This window comes from Dendrobates tinctorius, unplaced genomic scaffold (genome assembly GCF_039654945.1).
Source record: "Dendrobates tinctorius isolate UK_male_01 unplaced genomic scaffold, ASM3965494v1 ptg000060l, whole genome shotgun sequence".
In the NCBI taxonomy this organism is placed as follows: domain Eukaryota; kingdom Metazoa; phylum Chordata; class Amphibia; order Anura; family Dendrobatidae; genus Dendrobates; species Dendrobates tinctorius.
This window is the reverse complement of record NW_027361728.1, coordinates 44,667,534-44,687,018: the sequence shown is the minus strand read 5'-3', so window position 1 is coordinate 44,687,018 and position 19,485 is coordinate 44,667,534. Positions and strand designations below refer to the sequence as shown.

The following is a 19,485-nucleotide window of genomic DNA, read 5'->3' as shown; positions in this document are numbered from 1 at the left end:
CTGTGCGTGACAGTGATGCTCTGACAAATGTTCTCCTGCCAGAAAGCCTAGGACACCCTTAGAGGTCTTGTGGACTCCATGACTCAAAGGGTGGAGCAGTGGCACAAGGGAAGCCTAATATCATACAAGTGGTTTTAATATCATCACTGATCGGTCAGTATATTAGCAATTTGTTAATGTTAGGGTATATTTACAAGAGGTAAAAATTGCTGCAAACATTTTTGTAACAAAAAATCAGTAATCTGCATATTAATAGGGTTATTTCTGCAGCACGAGAACACATTTGATGATTTTATTTGTCAGAGGCATAAAACATTTTGATTAAAAAGAAGCTATTTGTGTCCACAGTTTAAGAGAATTATCTGCTGCACACTACATTGGCATCTGGCCTAATGCACTGGTCAAACATCATTTTCTCTATTTCTAGCTTAAAACCAAAGCATTCATTTTGATGCTAGCGAAAGTAAATGTTCAAGAACGCTGCAATACTATTAGTCAATGTCTACATACTTTCTATTGCTAATGACCCTAACATTTCAGGCTTTTAGTTTATCATTACTGTGGCGGTTTATGCTTTTGTGCGAGTAACATACCTTGAAAAATAAGCACTTAGTTTAAGCCATAGGCTCAAAAAGGTCGAATACTTAAAAATCATTATGAAAAATATTACAAATATCTACAAGAAGCAAAAATATAAACCCAACCAAACTGACGGCTTCATTTCTGTTTTCTGTCCTAGCCATTGTAACATACTGCCACACATGGCACTTGACCAGCATTTGCTATACCAAAGCTGTGTGGCACGCTGGTGAAAAATTGAATCTTAGAGAAAGACACAAATGAAAACATTAATTTTCCTGGCTTGATGTCACATTAAGTATACAAACAGAACACAACACAACAGCAGCGATGTGAAGGGTCTAAATATAACAAGGGCCTTGCTGCGCACAGCCTGCAGAACATAAAACGCAGTGGTTGCTGTTCTCACAAAAGGATTAATGAAGGGCCTTAACCTTGCTGAATACATTCAGGGAAATGTGTGTGTGTTTTGTTGGCTTAGTTAAATTGTCACCCATGTTGGTAACGAGCCATGAGGTTTCCTTAAATACAGAAATGAACCCTTGAGACACGCAACTATAGTAAAGTCATGAAAGAAAGTAGATATGGAAGAATCCGTTCTTTTTTCATCTAGCCTAAGGACTTTGGATTCTTCTAAATCAAAATGAATAAGTAAAATGATTAGCTCCTGCTGCAGCTCTAGATACGTATGAACGCATTGTACTGATTATGTGCTTTTGTATACAGCGGTATAAAATTATTACACTTGAGCATTTCCAAAGGTCAGCCTTGAAATGGAAAATAAGGAGCCTATAAACCATGGTGAGGACTGCCTGAAATCTCATCACAGCGCCTTATAAATATTAATGCTAAACGGGTAAATTTTATAGGCATATGAAAAGTAATTAGTTCTGCAATAACAGCCACAGGTATGTATCAAAACAGACATTCAATAAAAGAAAACATTTTTATTCTACAAGTCTTGCATTTATAATAACGTCCTGGAGAAAACCAAATTATTTTAATATAAGGACAAGAAAAAACATAACTTGATTGTAATGGCTAAAATGGTAATAACCATTATAGACAAAGGCATGTATTTCCATGTTCATACTGTAAATGTGTCGTGATGAAATTTACTGAATTCAACCTTCACCCACCACTGGTATTTCCTAAAATGTCATTAGAAGAGGGCATACCAGGTACTGCTGGGTCAAATGCCCTTGTGAAAATGTAATAATGAAAATAACTTGGCACTCAACTTATAGCGTTCACGAAAATAGAAAATAATTTTATTTGTGCAGTCTGCAAGTAATGTAAACCTGGGTCTAAAACCACAATGTAGTGGGAAAAATGTATTTATTTTTTCTTCACCGCTCAATGGTATAAAATTTTGGAAAACACAAGTGGTGTCAATATGATTACTGCATTAAGTGGTGTAGTTTGTAAATGGGATCACATTTGGGAGGTTTCTGCTGTCCTGACACTCCAAGGGCTCCGCCAATGTGACATGGCACCCGCAAACCATTCCAGTGAAATCTGTATACCGATATAACAGTTCTTTCCTTCTGAGCTCTGCACTGTTCATAAAAAGTAGTTTTTGACCACATATGGAGCACTGCCATTGGAGCACTGCCATATTCAGGATACATTGCAAAACAAATTTTGTGGTCCATTTACTCCAATTAGCCCATTTGAAAATTAAAAACGTGGTTAAAGCAGAATTTTAGTGGAAAAACTGTAACAGCCCAATGGTATACAATTTCATGAAATGCCTGTGAGGTTTAGAATGCTCACTTCACTCACAGAGGAATTCTTCACACACAGCCATTAATAAACAGCTAGCAACAAAGTGATTAAACCCTTAAATGAAAATGGCCCAATATTGTGCCCAAAGTGCCAATATTTTATGTGGTCACCATTATTTTAAAGCATTGCTTTAACTCTCTTAGGTAAGGAGGTCACTAGAGCTTCACATGCTACCACTTAAATCCTCTTCCACTCCTCCATGACGACATCACGGAGCTGGTGGATGTTAGAGATCTTGCGCTCCTCCACCTTCAGTTTCAGGATGCCCCACAGATGCTTAATAGGGGCATCTTCAATCAGCTCAATCTCAGTCTCCCTGGGATCCGTTGAAGTGTTCTAGAGTTATTACCACATAAAGTGACATTGGTCAGGTATTAAAAATGAGGCTCCATCATTAACGTAAAAAGTGGCTTGGTCCTTAAGGGTTTAAAGGAACCTGTCATTAGGTTTTCCCAATTTATCAGGGCAGAGTAAAATGCACCTAAGTTGGAGAGAGATTGGAGGAGGTGTGTGGATGATGGAGGATGCGTCATCCACATTAATCAAGGCAGTAGGGTGGGTACAGGTTTTCTTAGTTACACAAAGTTATGGAAGCAAAATCATAATGTCAAAATAATTCAATCATATACAGTGAATGTGAGACTCCTGTGTATACAACAGCAATAGTCTGAAGATATCACTATAATATACAAAAATAAAGGAAGAAATAAAGTTGCAATATATGCAAATAACAAATATCTGAATTTTACAGTTTGGCACAAGGACATTGACCTGCATCCTTGTAATCTTGGATAGGATATTTTCTGCAGCTAAGGAGTTTATGATGTAATTTTAGTCTTTGATGGTTTTGATATCTTTTGTATGATATGATGTAATATTAGTTCAGAAAAATATCCTATTAGATAAGCATCAGAATTATTACATTTTAGCATTACTTTCTTAATGCCTTCAGTGGCTCATTTGCAAGAACTAATTCCATGTTATCTTTTTCATACTCTTTGTGTATTTGGGCCTACAAGTCACAAGGATATATTGTTCTTTAAGTCTTAATGGTGTTTAATTTGGTTCACTACTCACCGGTCCCAGGGCGTGTAACATTTCTAGGAGTAAGGCTTTGCTCTATGATGTGATTGTTGGACTGTGCCCATGCCCTTTCCAAAATATCTTGGACTACGGCATCATCTGCACATAGACTTAAGCTGCTTTGTGGTCTCCAATAGTTATTACCTATATTGGAAATGAAGAGAATGTTAAGCACTGAATCAGCAAAGAAAGATCTCCAGTTTCCACAATTACACATTACCTCCTTCTGTCACTAGTGCTATCAGAACACTGCATGGTGCAAGCTTACAAATACATGAGTTCACCATAAGTGATCCCATTCAGCCATTACCATTGACACTCATGATCTACCACTTGCAACAAACTTCTCATCTCACAGGTTATATTACTGATACAATGTAGCATATCCTCAGGTTTACGGCAAACGCAGCCCAATGGTGATGGAAATAATGTAGGCTCCGGAGGCCCAACAAATCTCTAGAAAGACAACCTGCGGAATACGTTATGTACCTGCATTATTTGGGTAACTCAAACTGGAAGGTCCCAGGGCTGAGAATGACTGACACTCGATACAGCCTGATCATCTTAGAACTTCAGGTCCCAGATGCGTACTTCCACTTGATGTTTTTAGCGGACACCCACACGTACTCATTAACACATAGGTCTGGACCTGAATGTTTATTTCCACACATACTTTTGCCAACAGACGGTAATCTCCTTGAGGAACCAACAACAGAGGCGTCCCCCGGTGTCATCAAACTCATACCCTCACGATATTCAAGGGGAACCACCACCCTCCCCTGATCCCTCCTTCTGAGAGGACACCGAGACTCAGGGTTTACTTGTGGTGAGGGTTGAATCTTGCCCCTATTTTCCGGTAGCACCTTAGCTGCCTCCACCAGAGAAGAAGGGGTAGATTCGAGAAGGACGGCAGAGACCGTAGCTCCCAGGCATCAGTCTTTACAAGACTGGTCCTAACTAACTACTTCGCTGGTCCGGCAATCTATGACCGGATTGTGTCTCTAGCCAGGGAAGGCGATTGGAGTTGGCAATACTGTCACACTCGGGATGGGAAAGTCTGGCAGACGGCACAACACACACAAACAATGGGATGGAAAAAAGTAGAGGAAGGGCCTAACAGTAGGCAGCGAGGAATGAGGCACCTCCCAACAACAATCTGTGCCTATCCCTAAGCTCACCTAACGTCCTATGCAGGTCGTTCCCCTGCCACCATCACATGCCTAGTCTCTAGCTGTCACCTCTCTATACCCCGGCTAATGCACTGGCTGGCAAGGACGCTAGCATCACCACTGCAGATGGTATCAACACAGGGGGTCATGACAAGCACAAGACAGAAAAGGAAAGGAACAAAGAAACTTAGCTCCAGCCTCTGCTGCAAAGCTCCACACAGCAGAGGATACAGAACCAGGATCCCAAACTCCACTAATGCAGTAGATACACCGCAGGCACCAGAGGGCTCCAAACGCCTAGGCTGGTCTTCAGAGGCAAACTCTATTACCAAAAGTCATAGGATGGTCATAGGATGGTGGGGAGTGGTCACCACCCACATCAGCTGACCAGCAATAAAGCAGCTGCCAGCAAAGAAACTGACATTAACCTTTGCTGGCCCAAAAGTAAAAACAAAGTTTAAATTAAAGCAGAACCAGAGCTGTCACGATAACAAATCGTGACAGTATAATTCTAAAAAAATTGCAAAAAGTTAAAAATTTGTCGGGCTTAGTTGTAGAAAAAGGGCATTGACCTGAAGCCACAGAGGAACGCAAGCATTGTAGAAACAGCTAGACTTAATTTTAATGTTGCTTTTAAATGGAAATGACTGGATCACCATATCCTTACAGCATTGCGCACATGAACACCATGTAGCATACTATTAACAAAACCTTGGAAGACTGACATAATGATCCAACATTTTATTGTCTGTCTGACACCGTACAAATATACTGTATGTAATATTAGTTCATTAATGGCTTCCTTCATCAAGATGTTAACAAAACAAATACATATTACATCTGAAAATAATTACAACAATGGAAACACGGAATAACATTAGGAACATGCAATTATTACAGCATCTGAGAACTCATGAGTGTTTCCTTCTTTGCGAACAACAATCTATAATTTAGCAATGAGTGGATTGTGCTGTTAGTGAATGTGTTCACAGACACCCTCAAGCTGACTTGTTCTATTCTATTAATGTTAAAATGTCAACCATTAAATTCAAATAATTGCCACTTAGTACTGTCTATGGTGGGAAGCAGCCCTCTGCTATCATCCTAATGCTGATGTTTGCTATGTACACAAGTGACAAAAAAAAAAAGAATTTAGGGTCAACAGAATGGGACATTAAGATTTGAAAACTATTTTCTATTGTATAACACTACTACATATTCTTACACATTCACATTACAAGTCAATCTGACATATTATATCTCAGGTGGAAAATAATTAGTCTTTTTTTGCTATTAATCAAATACATTTTTGTGTGGGAGGTACATCATAGACATCAGTATTAACCCCTTTACCCCCCAAGGAGGTTTGCATGTTAATTACTAGGCTAATTTTAACAATTCTGACCACTGTCACTTCATGAGGTCATAACACTGAAAAGCTTCAACGGATCCCACTGATTCAGAGAATGTTTTTTGTGACATAATGTACTTCGTAATATAAGTAAAATTTATTCAAAATAATTTGCGATTATTTGTGAAAAAATGGAAAATTGGCAAAAATTTGAAACATTTTGCAATTTTCAAACTTTGCATTCTTATGCCCTTAAATCAGAGAGATGTGTCACACAAAATAGTTAATAAATAACATTTTTCACTTTATATCAGTAAAATTTTTGAAACAACATTTTTTTATTTCTCCTTTTTCCAACAAAATTTACAAAACCATTTTTTTTAGGGACCACCTAACATTTGAAGTGACTTTGAGAGGTCAATATGATACAAAATACCCAAAAGTGACACCATTCTAAAAACTGCACCCCTCAAACTGCTCAAAACCACATTCAAAAAGTTTATTAACCCTTCAGGTGCTTCACAGGAATTGTTGGAATGTGGAAAAAAAATTAACATTTAACTTTTTTCCACAAAAAAAATTATTTTTGATCCAATTGTTTCCATTTTCACATAGGTAACAGGAAAAAATGGATCACAAAATATGTTGTGCAATTTCGTCTGAGCATGTTGATACCCCATATGTGGGGGATACTACTTTTGAGGCACAGTGCAAAGCTCAGACGGGAAGAGGCGCTATACCGGAATTCAGATTTTGCTGAAATGGTTTGATGGTGCCATGTCACACTGGCAGAGCCCCTGAGGTGCCAGAATAACAGAAACGCCAATATGTGAGCTCATTTTACAAACTACACTCCCCATTGAATTCATCTAGGGGTGCAGTGATCATATTGACACAACATGTGCCTCACAGAATTTTATAAGAAAGAATAAATTACAGTAAAATATTGTTTAGCCCCAAGTTTTTAATTTTTCTAAGGGCTAATAAGAAATTTTTTTACAAAAAACTGAGGTAATTTTTTCCTGAATGCGCCAATACCCCTACATGTAATCGGGAATTATTTTTAAGGCACAGTGCAAAGCTCAGAAGGGAAGGATTTTCATACTATAGTGCAGATTTTACTGTTATGGTTTGCGGGTGCCATGACACACTAGGAGAGCCCCTGAGTTGCCAGAACAGCAGAACCCACATAAGTGACCCCATTTTACAAACTACACCTCTCAATGAATTCAACTAGGGATGCAGTGATCATATTGACACCACGGGTGTGTCACAGAATTTTATACCTTTGGGCAGTGAAGAAAAAAAATTACTGCATTTTTACCACCCAAATTTTGTTTGAGCTCCAGATTTTAAATTTTCACACATTAATTGCATAAAAATGGCAAAATAATTGGAATCACAATTTCTACTGAATGTGGCAATACCCCATATGTGGCTGTACAGTACTACTTAGGCCTCTTTCACACTTCCGTTTTTTACAATCAGTCACAATCCGCCAGGTTTTGAAAAAAAACGGATCCTCAATTTTTTTTTGAGGATCCGTTTTTTTCCCATTGACTTGCATTAATGGCGGATTGTGACGGATTGCTGTCCGTTGCATCCGTTTTTTGTGAGGATCCGCCAAAAGTTGCTGTCCGTCACCATCCTCAAAAATTTCAAAACGGAGCTTGTAACGTTTTTTTCTCTGGCGGATCCTGCAAACACTGATTTAACCCGAATTTCTTTCTGGGTGCCGGACAAAAAAAAAAAAATTCTCTCTCTCTCTCTCTCTCTCTCTCTATCTCTCTCCCCGGCCAGCGATTCCTTTAAATTTCTTCATTTTCAGGATCCGTCTGAAAACGGATCCTGTGCCATCCGTTCACATCAGTTTACAACGGATCCGCTTGTCCGCCTTTTTGGCGGATTATAACTGATGCAAAAAACTGAAGTGTGAAAGAGGCCTTAGACATACAGAGAGACTCGTGGGAGACAGAGCGCTATTTGCTTCCAGGAACACTTTTTTTCTAGAAGAGTTTGCGGACTCCATGCACAGGGCTCCTAATTGCTAGAAGAGCAGAATCCCCCCTCAAGTAACCCAATTTTGGAAATTATACCCCTTTGGGAATTTATCTACATGTGTAGTGACAATTTGGACAACATGAGGCTTTTCCAGAAACAAGCAGCAGTGGAGTTTGCCAAGTGAAAATTGAAAACTGCCATTGTAGTGACCAGTACGTTGTAGAGACCAGTATGTTGTACTTACCAGTACGTTATGCCCAGCTCATGCTTCTGGAGACATGCACCCGTAAGTTGGGCAGGCTCTCATCACTACAGAAATGCCAAATGTGGATGCTACATGTGGTTTAGGTACACTGTGAGGCTCAGAAGGGAGGGGGGCGTTTGAATTTGGAAGCACAGAATTTTCTAAAGTTCTTTTGAGGAGTGAGAAGCCATTTCGCTTTTCCAGAGCCTTTGTGCTACCAGTAACGTGGAAGCCCCTTATATTGCCATTGACAGATGATGGACCTGAGTGGGGACTTGATTTTTTGTGGACTGAGCTTTTGCTATGAACATTTTACTTAACATTTAGGCTGAGTTCACACATCGCGTTTTTTTTGCATTTTCGCGGCGGTTTTAAACGCGCGATTTTGCCGCGAAAACGTGAAAAATAAGCATCCCATGCAATCCTATGGGATTCCGCAATGCTGTGCTAATGCTGCGTTTTTTTCCGCGGCGGAATCGGTTCGCGGTAAAGAACGCAGCATGCTCATTAATGTAGCGGAATCGCGGCGATCCCGCACCCATAGGATTGCATTGTTCTGCTTACTTCCCGCATGTGGCTGTGCCCACCATGCGAAAAGTAAGCAGAACATTTGCGGATGGTACCCACGGTCCGGAGGAGAGGAGACTGTCCTCCGGGCTTTGGGTACCATATCCCTGTAAAAAATAGAAATAAAATACAAATATTGTTATTCTCACCTTCCGGCTTCCCGCACAGCCTTCTCGCCTCTCTCCACGCTCCCGATCCCAGTAAGCCTTTGCGAGAATGAACGTGATGACGTCGAGATCTCACGGGAGCGCGACGTCTCGCGGTCATTCGCGCAAAGGATTACTGGGACCGGGAGCGTGGAGAGAGGCGGGAAGGCGGCGCGGGACGCCGGAAGGTGAGAATAACAATATTTTTTATTTTTTTTATTATTTTTTACATCCTATCTTTTACTACTGATGCTGCATAGGCAGCATCAGTAGTAAAAAATTGGTCACACTTGTCAAACACTATCTTTGACGAGTGTGACCAACCTGTCAATCAGTTCTCCAAGCAATGCTCCAGATCGCTTGAAAAACGCTAGCATCCTGCAAGCTAATTACGCTTGCAAATCGCTAGTTTTTCTGCGGGAAAATCGTGGGAATTTAAAATGAGATTTTCCCGCGGAATAGAATTCCGGAATTCTCGCGGTAACTTCTGTGAGAGTTCCGCTACATGCAAACGTAGTCTTAGGATCCTATTTATTCGGCGTTCTACACTGAGCACTTACTTTGGGGTTTCCATCTAAATCTCCGAGTGACATGATTCAGATGAAACCTCCGAGCGATCCATTCACTATAATGAGGACTTTTATACTTCGAGTCAATACGATTACAGCGAAACCAGTTATACATCGTTTTTTCATGTTTTGGCACTTTTACACAATAAAAACTATTTTATACAGAAAATAATTATTTTATAGAGAAAATAATTATTTTTGCATCCCTTTATACTGAGAGCTATAACTTTTTTATTTTTCCACTGATGGAGCTGTATGGCGGCTTGTTTTTTGCAGGACCAGATGATGTTTTCAGCAGTACAATGTTCATTTATATTAACTAATGGGACAATTTCATAGGTTGGGTCGCTGCGGACAAGGCAATACCAAATATGTGTACTTTCATTGTTTGTATATTTTTTCATAAAAAATATTTATTTATGGGTACAATATATTTACATTATTTTTCTTTATATATATATATATATATATATATATATATATATACACACACAGCTCTGGCAAAAATTAGGAGACCACTGCAAAATTTTCAGTTTGTCTGATTTTTCTCTTACTGGGTATATTTTTGAGTAAAATGTAAATTGTTCTTTTATTTTATAAACTACTGACAACATGTCTTTGAATTTCCAAGCACTAAATTTTGTATTTATTTTCAGAAAATGAGAAATCGTCAAAAGAACAAAAAAATGCAGTGCTTGCAGACCTCAAATAATGCTAGAAAAACAAGTTCATAATCATTTAGAAACAACAATACTAATGTTTTAACTCAGGAAGAGTTCAGAAATCAATATTTTATGGAATAACCATGATTTTTAATCACAGCTTTCATGTGTCTTCGCATGCTACCCACCAGTCTTTCACACTGCTTTTGGGTGACCTTATGCCACTCCTGGTACACAAATTTAAGCATTTTGTCATGGTATCTGGAATTTTGGTCTGACAAGCAAAGGGTTAATGTCATGGTATCTGGAATTTTGGTCTGACAAGCGAAGGGTTAATGGTTGGAGCCTCTCTTCAGTCTCAGGGAGGGTATTTATGGCCACAGGCGAGCAACCTTCCCTGTCGTTTATACTTCATACTTGAGTGTGTCCGACCCTGCCTTTGCTAAGTGCCTCTCGCCTGCTCCGTGTTTGTGGTGTGTATGACCTGGTCTGGATTTTGGTTTCTGTCTCTTGGCTTTCTGATTTTGTACCGTGCAGCCTGACCCGTGTTCTGACCTTTGGCTCCCCTAGACTACTCTCTGACTTTCTGATTTTGTACCGTGCAGCCCGACCCGTGCCTGACCTCCTGCTTCCCTGACCATTCTTGTTCTGCCTGACTCTGTACCGCATTGATTCTCCTGTGTATGACTTCTGGATTGCCCGACCATCGCTACTGTATAAACTCCTGGCTCTCTGAGCCCTCTGCCTGTCACTTCAGCGTCCCTGCGATAAGCTCCGCCCCTCTGACATCACAGGTCACGTGGTGCTAGGTCCTACAGCTTCTGAGTGCTTCTGCAAGCGCTCCGCCCCCTCCACAGGTCCTGCGATCTCCCAGCCTGTGCTGCTGACAGCCCCGTGGTCCGAGTTCCTACACCGACGCCGGGACCGCTTGACCGGTCACGCTACCCTCCTGCAGATAAGGGTAAGCGTGATACATTTCTTCTTTGTTTGATGGCTTGTGACTATCCATCTTCCTCTTGATTACATTCCAGAGGTTTTCAATGGGGTTCAGGTCTGGAGATTGGGCTGGCCATGACAGGGATTTGATGTGGTGGTTCTTCATTCAAACATTGATTGACGTAGCTGTGGGCATGGCGAATTGTCCTGCTGGAAAAAACAGTCCTCAGAGCTGGGGAACATTTCCTGAGCAGAAGGAATCAACTGTTTTTCCAGGATAACCTTGTATGTGGCTTGATTTATACATCCTTCGCAAAGATTAACCTGCCCAATTCCAGCCTTGCTGAAGTATCCCCAGATCATCACTGATCCTCCTCCAAATTTCACAGTGGGTGTAAGACACTGTGGCTTGCACGCCTCTCCAGGTCTCCGTCTAACCATGAGGTATTGGGCAAAGCTGAAAACTAGACTCATCAGAGAAGATTACCTTACTCCAGTCCTCTATGGTCCAATCCTTATGGTCTTTGGCAAACTTCAGCCTGGCTCTCCTTTGCTACTCATTGATGAAAGCCTTTTTTCTAGTTATACATGACTTGAGCCTTGCTTCTATAAGCCTGTTACAAACTGTTTTTGCCGTGCACTTCATCCCCGCTGCCATTTGCCATTCCTTTTGTAGGTCACTTGATGTCATCCTGCGGTTGCTGAGTGACATTCGAATAAGATGACGGTCTTCCCGGTCAGTGAAGAGACGCTTTCGTCCTCTTCCGGTCTGTAGCTTTGTTGTCCCCAATGTCTGCTTCTTGACCTTGTTGTAATAGACTGCCGTCGTAGAAATTTTAAGGATGGAGGCAACATGATGCTCACGGTATACCTCTGCTAGTAAAGTCAGAATTGAGCCCTTTTTTTCCTCACTCAAGACTTTTCTTTTTAACTCCTTTGGCATGGTTAAAAGTTATTTTTTCATTCCAATTAGTATTGGGATATTACTAGCACTTGTTTTGCCATCCAGCTTGTCCTATTGCAAGAGGATTGTGAACACCACAGCAGGGTTTTTTATACTTTCCTATGTTAAATAATATTTGGTTCAGGTGATCAACGAATCAGAAGCACATTAAGTAGAATGAGGTGTACTCTGGTTGGAACTCAACGGACACTGGAATGGAATAGCTGTCAGACATGTAGTAATTTTTTACTTTGTACCACTTAGGAACTATCATTTTTTTGCAGACTGATCGCTTGTATAGTGAGGGGATATAGCAGCATCCCTATGCTGTGCAAACTGTCAGCGGTGCATTGATCTGGTAAGTTGATGATCATGGTCTGAGCGTGATCAAGCAACTTTCCTAGCTCTGGTGACCCGGATGTCATCGTGACATCGGTTCACCACGACAATGATCGGAACCCCGTATGACTTTGCAGAGTCTCTGAACCAAGGGGTACAGGGGCTGTCATCCCTCTGCCGGCTCCCAAAATGCTCGCAGCATTTAGGGGGTTAATATGCTAGGAATGGTGCAGCACCGCTCCTGGCACTGAGTGCCAGGTGTCAGCTGTCAGAATCAGCTGACCCGCGGCAGAAATTGTTTGCAGACAGCCCATGTGTGCATAAAATAAGTCAATAAGACCCTGGTCACATGGACTTTTAGATATGTCTAAGTTGGGAAAGGGGCTAAAAAGCCAATGAAAAAGACAGAAACATTATGTTATAGCAATTCACTCCTAATGATTTATGTAATGTAGGATTTGACCTAAAAAATTGCAGTGATGTACCTCATAGTAACATAGTAACATAGTTAGTAAGGCCGAAAAAAGACATTAGTCCATCCAGTTCAGCCTATAAAACTCTGTCAGAATAAATCCCCAGATCTACGTCCTTCTAAAGAACCTAACAATAACTGTAAGATACAATATTGTTACGCTCCAGGAAGACATCCAGGCCTCTCTTGAACCCTTCGACTGAGTTCGCCATCACCACCTCCTCAGGCAGGGAATTCCAGATTCTCACTGCCCTAACAGTAAAGAATCCTCTTCTATGTTGGTGGAAAAACCTTTTCTCCTCCAGACGCAGAGAATGCCCCCTTGTGACCGTCATCTTCCTTGGTATAAACAGATCCTCGGAGAGATATTTGTATCGTCCCCATATATACTTATACATGGATATTAGATCGCCCCTCAGTCGTCTTTTTTCTAGACTAAATAATCCTAATTTTGCTAATCTCTCTGGGTATTGTAGTTCCCCCATCCCCTTTATTAATTTTGTTGCCCTCCTTTGTACCCGCTCTAGTTCCATTATGTCCTTCCTGAGCACCGGTGCCCAAAACTGTACACAGTACTCCATGTGCGGTCTAACCAGAGATTTGTACAGAGGCAGTATAATGCTCTCATCAAGTGGATCCAGACCTCTTTTAATGCACCCCATGATCCTGTTTGCCTTGGCAGCTGCTGCTCCAGGTAAGTTTATCATTAACTAGGATCCCCAAGTCCTTCTCCATGTCAGATTTACCCAGTGGTTCAGTGTGTAATGGTGATATTGATTCCTTCTTCCCATGTGTATAACCTTACATTTATCATTGTTAAACTGCATCTGCCACCTTTCGGCCCAAGTTCCCAACTTATCCAGATCCATCTGTAGCAGAATACTATCTTCTCTTGTATTGACTGCTTTACATAGTTTTGTATCTGCAAATATCGATATTTTACTGTGCAAGCCTTCTACCAGATCATTAATAAATATGTTGAAGAGAATAGGTTCCAACACCAACCCCTGCGGTACCCCACTGGTCACAGCGACCCATTTAGAGAATATATAATTTATAACCACCCTCTGCTTTCTATCACTAAACCATTTACACACATTTCCCCACAGACCCAGCATTCTCATTTTGTGTACCAACCTCTTGTGTGGCACGGTATCACACGCTTTGGAAAAATCAAGACATACCACATCCAATGACTCACCTTGGTCTAGTCTATAGCTTACCTCTTCATAAAAACTGATCAGATTGGTTTGACAGGAGCGATTCCTCATAAACCCATGCTGATATGGCGTTAAACAGTTATTCTCATTGAGATAATCCAGAATAACATCCCTCAGAAACCCTTCAAATATTTTACCAACAATAGAGGTTAGACTTACTGGCCTATAATTTCCAGGTTCACTTTTAGAGCTCTTTTTGAATATTGGTACCACATTTACTATGCGCCAGTCGTGTGGAACAGACCCCGTCGCTATAGAGTTTCTAAATATAAGAAATAATGGTTTGTCTATTACATTACTTAGTTCTCTTAGTACTTGTGGGTGTATGCCATCCAGACCCGGAGATTTATCTATTTTAATCTTATTTAGCCAGTTTTGCACCTCTTCTTGGGTTAGATTGGTGACCCTTAATATAGGGTTTTCTTTGCCTCTCGGCATTTCACCTAGCATTTCATTTTCCACCATGAATACCGTGGAGAAGAAGGTGTTTAATATATTAGCTTTTTTCTCATCATCTACAACCATACTTTCCTCACAATTTTTTAATGGGCCTACACTTTCACTTTTGATTCTTTTACTATTGATATAGTTGAAGAACAGCTTGGGATTAGTTTTACTCTCCTTAGCAATGTGCTTCTGTTTCCTTTTAGGCAGCTTTAATTATTTTTTTAGATAAAGAATTTTTCTCCTTATAGTATTTTAGAGCTTCAACGGTGCCATCCTGCTTTAGTAGTTTAAATGCTTTCTTTTTACTGTTAATTGCCCCTCTTACTTTTTTGTTTAGCCACATTGGGTTTTTCCTATTTCTTGTCCTTTTATTCCCACAAGGTATAAACCGCTTACAGTGCCTATTAAGGATGTTCTTAAACATTTCCCATTTATTTTGTATGTATTACTCAATTACATCAAAGTGGCATAACCACTGAAAAATGTTAAGGCATATTTGATGCTTGGGAGGTTAAAACCTTTCATGCACACCGTCACTCCCTGCCACCAACTATGCTTAAAAGGAATATCCATGATCAAGAAGGGTGGCACCTTCAAAATGATTGACAAGATGGCAAGAATTGGACCCACACCAATCTGATAGTGATGCAAAAAGCAGAAAAGCCTCTTAAATCGACTTCATTGTAAGGGCGAGTGTGGCAAATCTTCTGCAATTTTCCAAGGTTAACATGTGTGTGGTGTGGTTCATCTGAAATCGACATCAAGAAATCCGTCATGTGTGATCAAACCCATTAATTACCCCAGGATTTATTCTACATTCTGAAAAATATATGAATTTCAGGAGAAACAACAAGAGCATGAGATCAATTTGCATATAAAAAATATCAAATTTTATTTAGAGAAAGTACTACAGGTAAAAATCTCAAAGTGACAGAAGTGCTCATCAAATAATGCAGACAGTATTAACCCAAATATCCCCAACTCCTCCCACCTGGATGGAAACAAACCCTGTAAAAATCCCCAATATGGTCACACATACAATAACCCATATCATGATGCCATAGTAAAATCAAAGAGCTATGTAACAGGATCAGAGACAAAAAGATGAGACCATCAGAAACAAGTGACTGAATGGTACGGGTAATCCGTAGTGACAAGTCAAAGAGATCCGCTCAAAAAATGCCCTTGAAGGAGCTTACCAGGGAGGGGAGGAGGAGAGCCCGGCAGTGTCACCCCGATGCGCGTTTCGTGGCGCACCAGGCCGCTTTGTCAAGGAGGAAGTTGCTATAAGCGTCCATGTAGGACATAAATTAGCCCCTGAACCCGGTCACATGACCGGAATCCACCAATGGTGATAGCGCCATCAGCGTATGCGCCCTGGCGTCTGCAGGTCCTCCACTGCAGCACAGGCATTATGCACAGTGCGCACGCGCCGGGCATATGCCCGGATACAAGCGCAGTGCATACAGATGCCTGCCACAGTGTGGAGCCGCAGATACCAGAGCGATGCGCACGGCCACAGGGTTGTGAAAAGAAAAAGTGGATAACTGCAACAGGAGCGTAAATCAGATCCCAATGAAGGGCATATATTATGAGCTAGAGAGACGCCATAAAAGTCAATACATTGCCGCCATATATAAATAACAGAAGAAAATCATACATCAATATATAAATAACCACCATGAGGTAGCATACATATGAAGATAATGAATCATACACATATACAAAGATAAATATATGGCGATACATCCATTAAGTAATTATATGACGATTTCCATAGAATGCTAGATTTGCCTGATTGCAGAAAACGATATATAGGATCCACAAAGCGCGGCTAGATCAAGGCCAAAATGGAGGACCACTGTAGACTAGTTAAATATAGGAAAAAATAAATTAAAAAATTAACGAAAAATAAAAACATTTAAAAACAATTACTGCTGGGAAGCAAGGGAAATACAGGGTTATGTGGACAAAGGAACAAAGACATAAACCAGGAATGCCTAAAGGAATAAGTCAATATAGAATATATATATATATATATATATATATATATATATATATATATATATATATATTTATAGCCATATAAGGAATATAAAACTACAAAAACTGGTGTGGATATCCAACCAGGAACATCAGACCCTACAAAAAGGGGCGAAGCGTAAGATCTCATTAAGCCCTCTTGGTGTCATGGTGTCCAACTGGACAATCCACTTTACCTCCATTTGTGGGAGGACTTTTTTGTAGTCGCCACCCCTGATGCCCATATGCAGTACATCAATACCCCTAATTTTCAGCAACCCCGCATCACAATTATGATGTACCCAGAAATGTCGGGGAATAGTTTTGAGTTCAGTCAAGTCAGACACTGTCTTGGCTGCGCCAATGTCCTGCACATGCTCACGTGTTCGCACCCTCAGCTCCCTAGTGGTGAGACCCACATATATTCTGGGGAACGGGCATGTGGCATAATAGATAACATTTGAAGTGCCACATGAGATCCGATATCTGATCTTATATTCCCTCGTGCCATCTGAGGAGCTAAGGGTGGAGTAGCGCAGGACATTGGCACAGGCAAGAGAGTGCCCACATGGGAAAGACCCGCACACTGGACCACTGGAACCAAAGAAGTTCTTGGCAATAGGCACATAATGGCTCCGTACCAATAGGTCATTTAAATTCTTAGACCGACAAGACGTCATGGAAGGAGAGTTCCCCACGACAGCCCTCAGGGATGGATCGTTCTCCAGAATAGACCAATGTTTACGTAAGATGGCACGCATATTGTGCCATTCATGATTGTATGTATAGATGAACCGTATAGGTCCATCTCCATTTGACAATCCACTCTTCTGGGTGGACTGTAAAAGACTGCTGCGTGGGGTATATCTCGCCCTTTTGTAACCTGCCTTCACACACCTGCGACTATAGCCCCTTGTCAGAAAACGATTTTCAGATCCTGGGCTTGTCTCTCAAATCGATCATCCGTGGAGCAGATGCGCGCATATGAAAGAACTGTCTGACCAGGATGGCCCTCACAGTGGCGGGATCGTGGGCTGATGTGGCATGTAATAAAGAATTTACGGAGGTGGGCTTCCTGAATACGTCTGTCTGCATGCGCCGGTCAACACCGACCTCCAGACGAACGTCCAGGAATTCCACACTTCTATCATCGAATGCGTTCGTCAGATGGATGTTGCAACTATTGTCATTCAAACACCTCATGACGTCCCCGAGCTGGTCAACAGTACCATCCCACAGAAATAAAATATCATCAATGAAGCGGTACCAGCACAGCACATGGGAAACGCCCCGCGGGCCCCCGTCTCCAAACAAATCTCTCTCCCAGGTGCCAAGGAAGAGATTGGCGTACGAGGGCGCACAGGCCGCCTCAATGGCTGTGCCCCACTTCTGTAAATAAAAATGGTCTTTGAAAACAAAAAAATTGTGGGTAAGGATAAAGATGACCAACTCGAGGACCAGCTCACGTAGAGGGCCATCCAGGTCAGAGGCCTCCAAAAAATGGCGGACAGCATCCACACCCACCGAATGATCTATACAGGTGTAGAGACTTTCCACGTAAGCAGTGACCAGAAGAGTGGAAGGTTCCACAAGTATGCCATCCACCCGTGCCAAGATGTCCGTCGTGAACCAATAAACTTGAGCGCACTACAAAAATCCGAGGGGGACTGCTGACCAACACACCTGATTACATAGTGCATAAAGATAGAGGAAAAAGAGGTGTGCAAAACTGGACGCGATCAACCCCAAAATAGGACAAAATAATAATAATAATATATTTCACAGAACTATATGAAAGAATAATAAATTTTTATTAGCAGCATACAAAAGAAAAACACACTAATGACAAGAGGAAAAAGTGACCTTAAAAACAATTAAAAAGGCCAAGACAGATTGGCCTTAAATGACACTCCAAAGAAAGGGGTTTCTAAGAAAACCCGATGTTTACCCCCTCTAATAAGGTGGGCAAAAACATGCAAAAGGTATACATGTATACATAAGGTAAAACCTATATAATTAGGTATAAAAGTGTGACAAAGCCGCACATAAATAGCAGTATGTCAGACAATTTGCATGTTCATGAAAAATGGAAATCAAGCGGACCTGATTGACATATGGCTATAAATACACGAACCCTCATGTGTAGACAATGGTTTACACAATAAAATGCTATATATGGTTTGCAGTTCCCAAAGTGAGTCCAAAAAAATGAAATGTCCCCAGAAAGGGTAAAACCTGAATGGACCCTATATTAAACATGACAATGAATGAAGGTAAAACATAAATGACAGTGCGTAGAATGAACCATTTACATGTCAAACAAAAGGACATAATTATGGGTGACCATAAAAATATGTATTCTCATTGTAACTAGCCATAGAAGCATGTGTCCTCCTTGTTGAAAATGAGTAGCCCTAAGCAAGATTCACAAAGTAGGGAAAATAGAAAGCATGCATATGCACAATCTGCCTAGAAAATGTGTAAACCCATGAGAAAAAGGCCCTGCATCGGTATGAAGATAAAACCTGCTGCCCGCAAGATCTAACAGAAGGAGGGGGAATACCACCCGACGCGTGTCGCCACCCCTAACGTGGCATCCTCTGGGGAGATGGAGGTGTCCGTCGTGTCACGGATATAGGATGGCAGTGGTTCCACCAGTGGTTTCAAATAGAAGTCAATAAATTGACATACCTCCAATCCCCGACACGATAGGACGTCCCGGAGGGTCAAGGGCATCCTTGTGGGTTATTGTATGTGTGACCATATTGAGGATTTTTACCGGGTTTGTTTCCATCCAGGTGGGAGGAGTTGGGGACATTTGGGTTAATACTGTCAGCATTATCTGATGAGCACTTCTGTCACTTTGAGATTTTTACCTGTAGTACTTTCTCTAAATAAAATTTGATATTTTTTATATGCAAATTGATCGCATGCTCTTGTTGTTTCT

At 41.0% G+C, this 19,485-nt stretch overlaps 1 protein-coding gene across 6 annotated transcripts in view; it reads right to left on the bottom strand.

The window, feature by feature from the left end:
- Positions 1 to 19,485, bottom strand: part of ZBBX (zinc finger B-box domain containing) — a 346,983-nt gene that overhangs the window by 54,840 nt on the left and 272,658 nt on the right. For all 6 annotated transcript variants that reach the window (XM_073578937.1, XM_073578938.1, XM_073578941.1 and 3 more), the window contains one exon: positions 3,445 to 3,594. In XM_073578937.1, the coding sequence (XP_073435038.1) occupies positions 3,445 to 3,594 (150 nt within the window). The remainder of the gene's footprint in view (positions 1 to 3,444; positions 3,595 to 19,485) is intronic.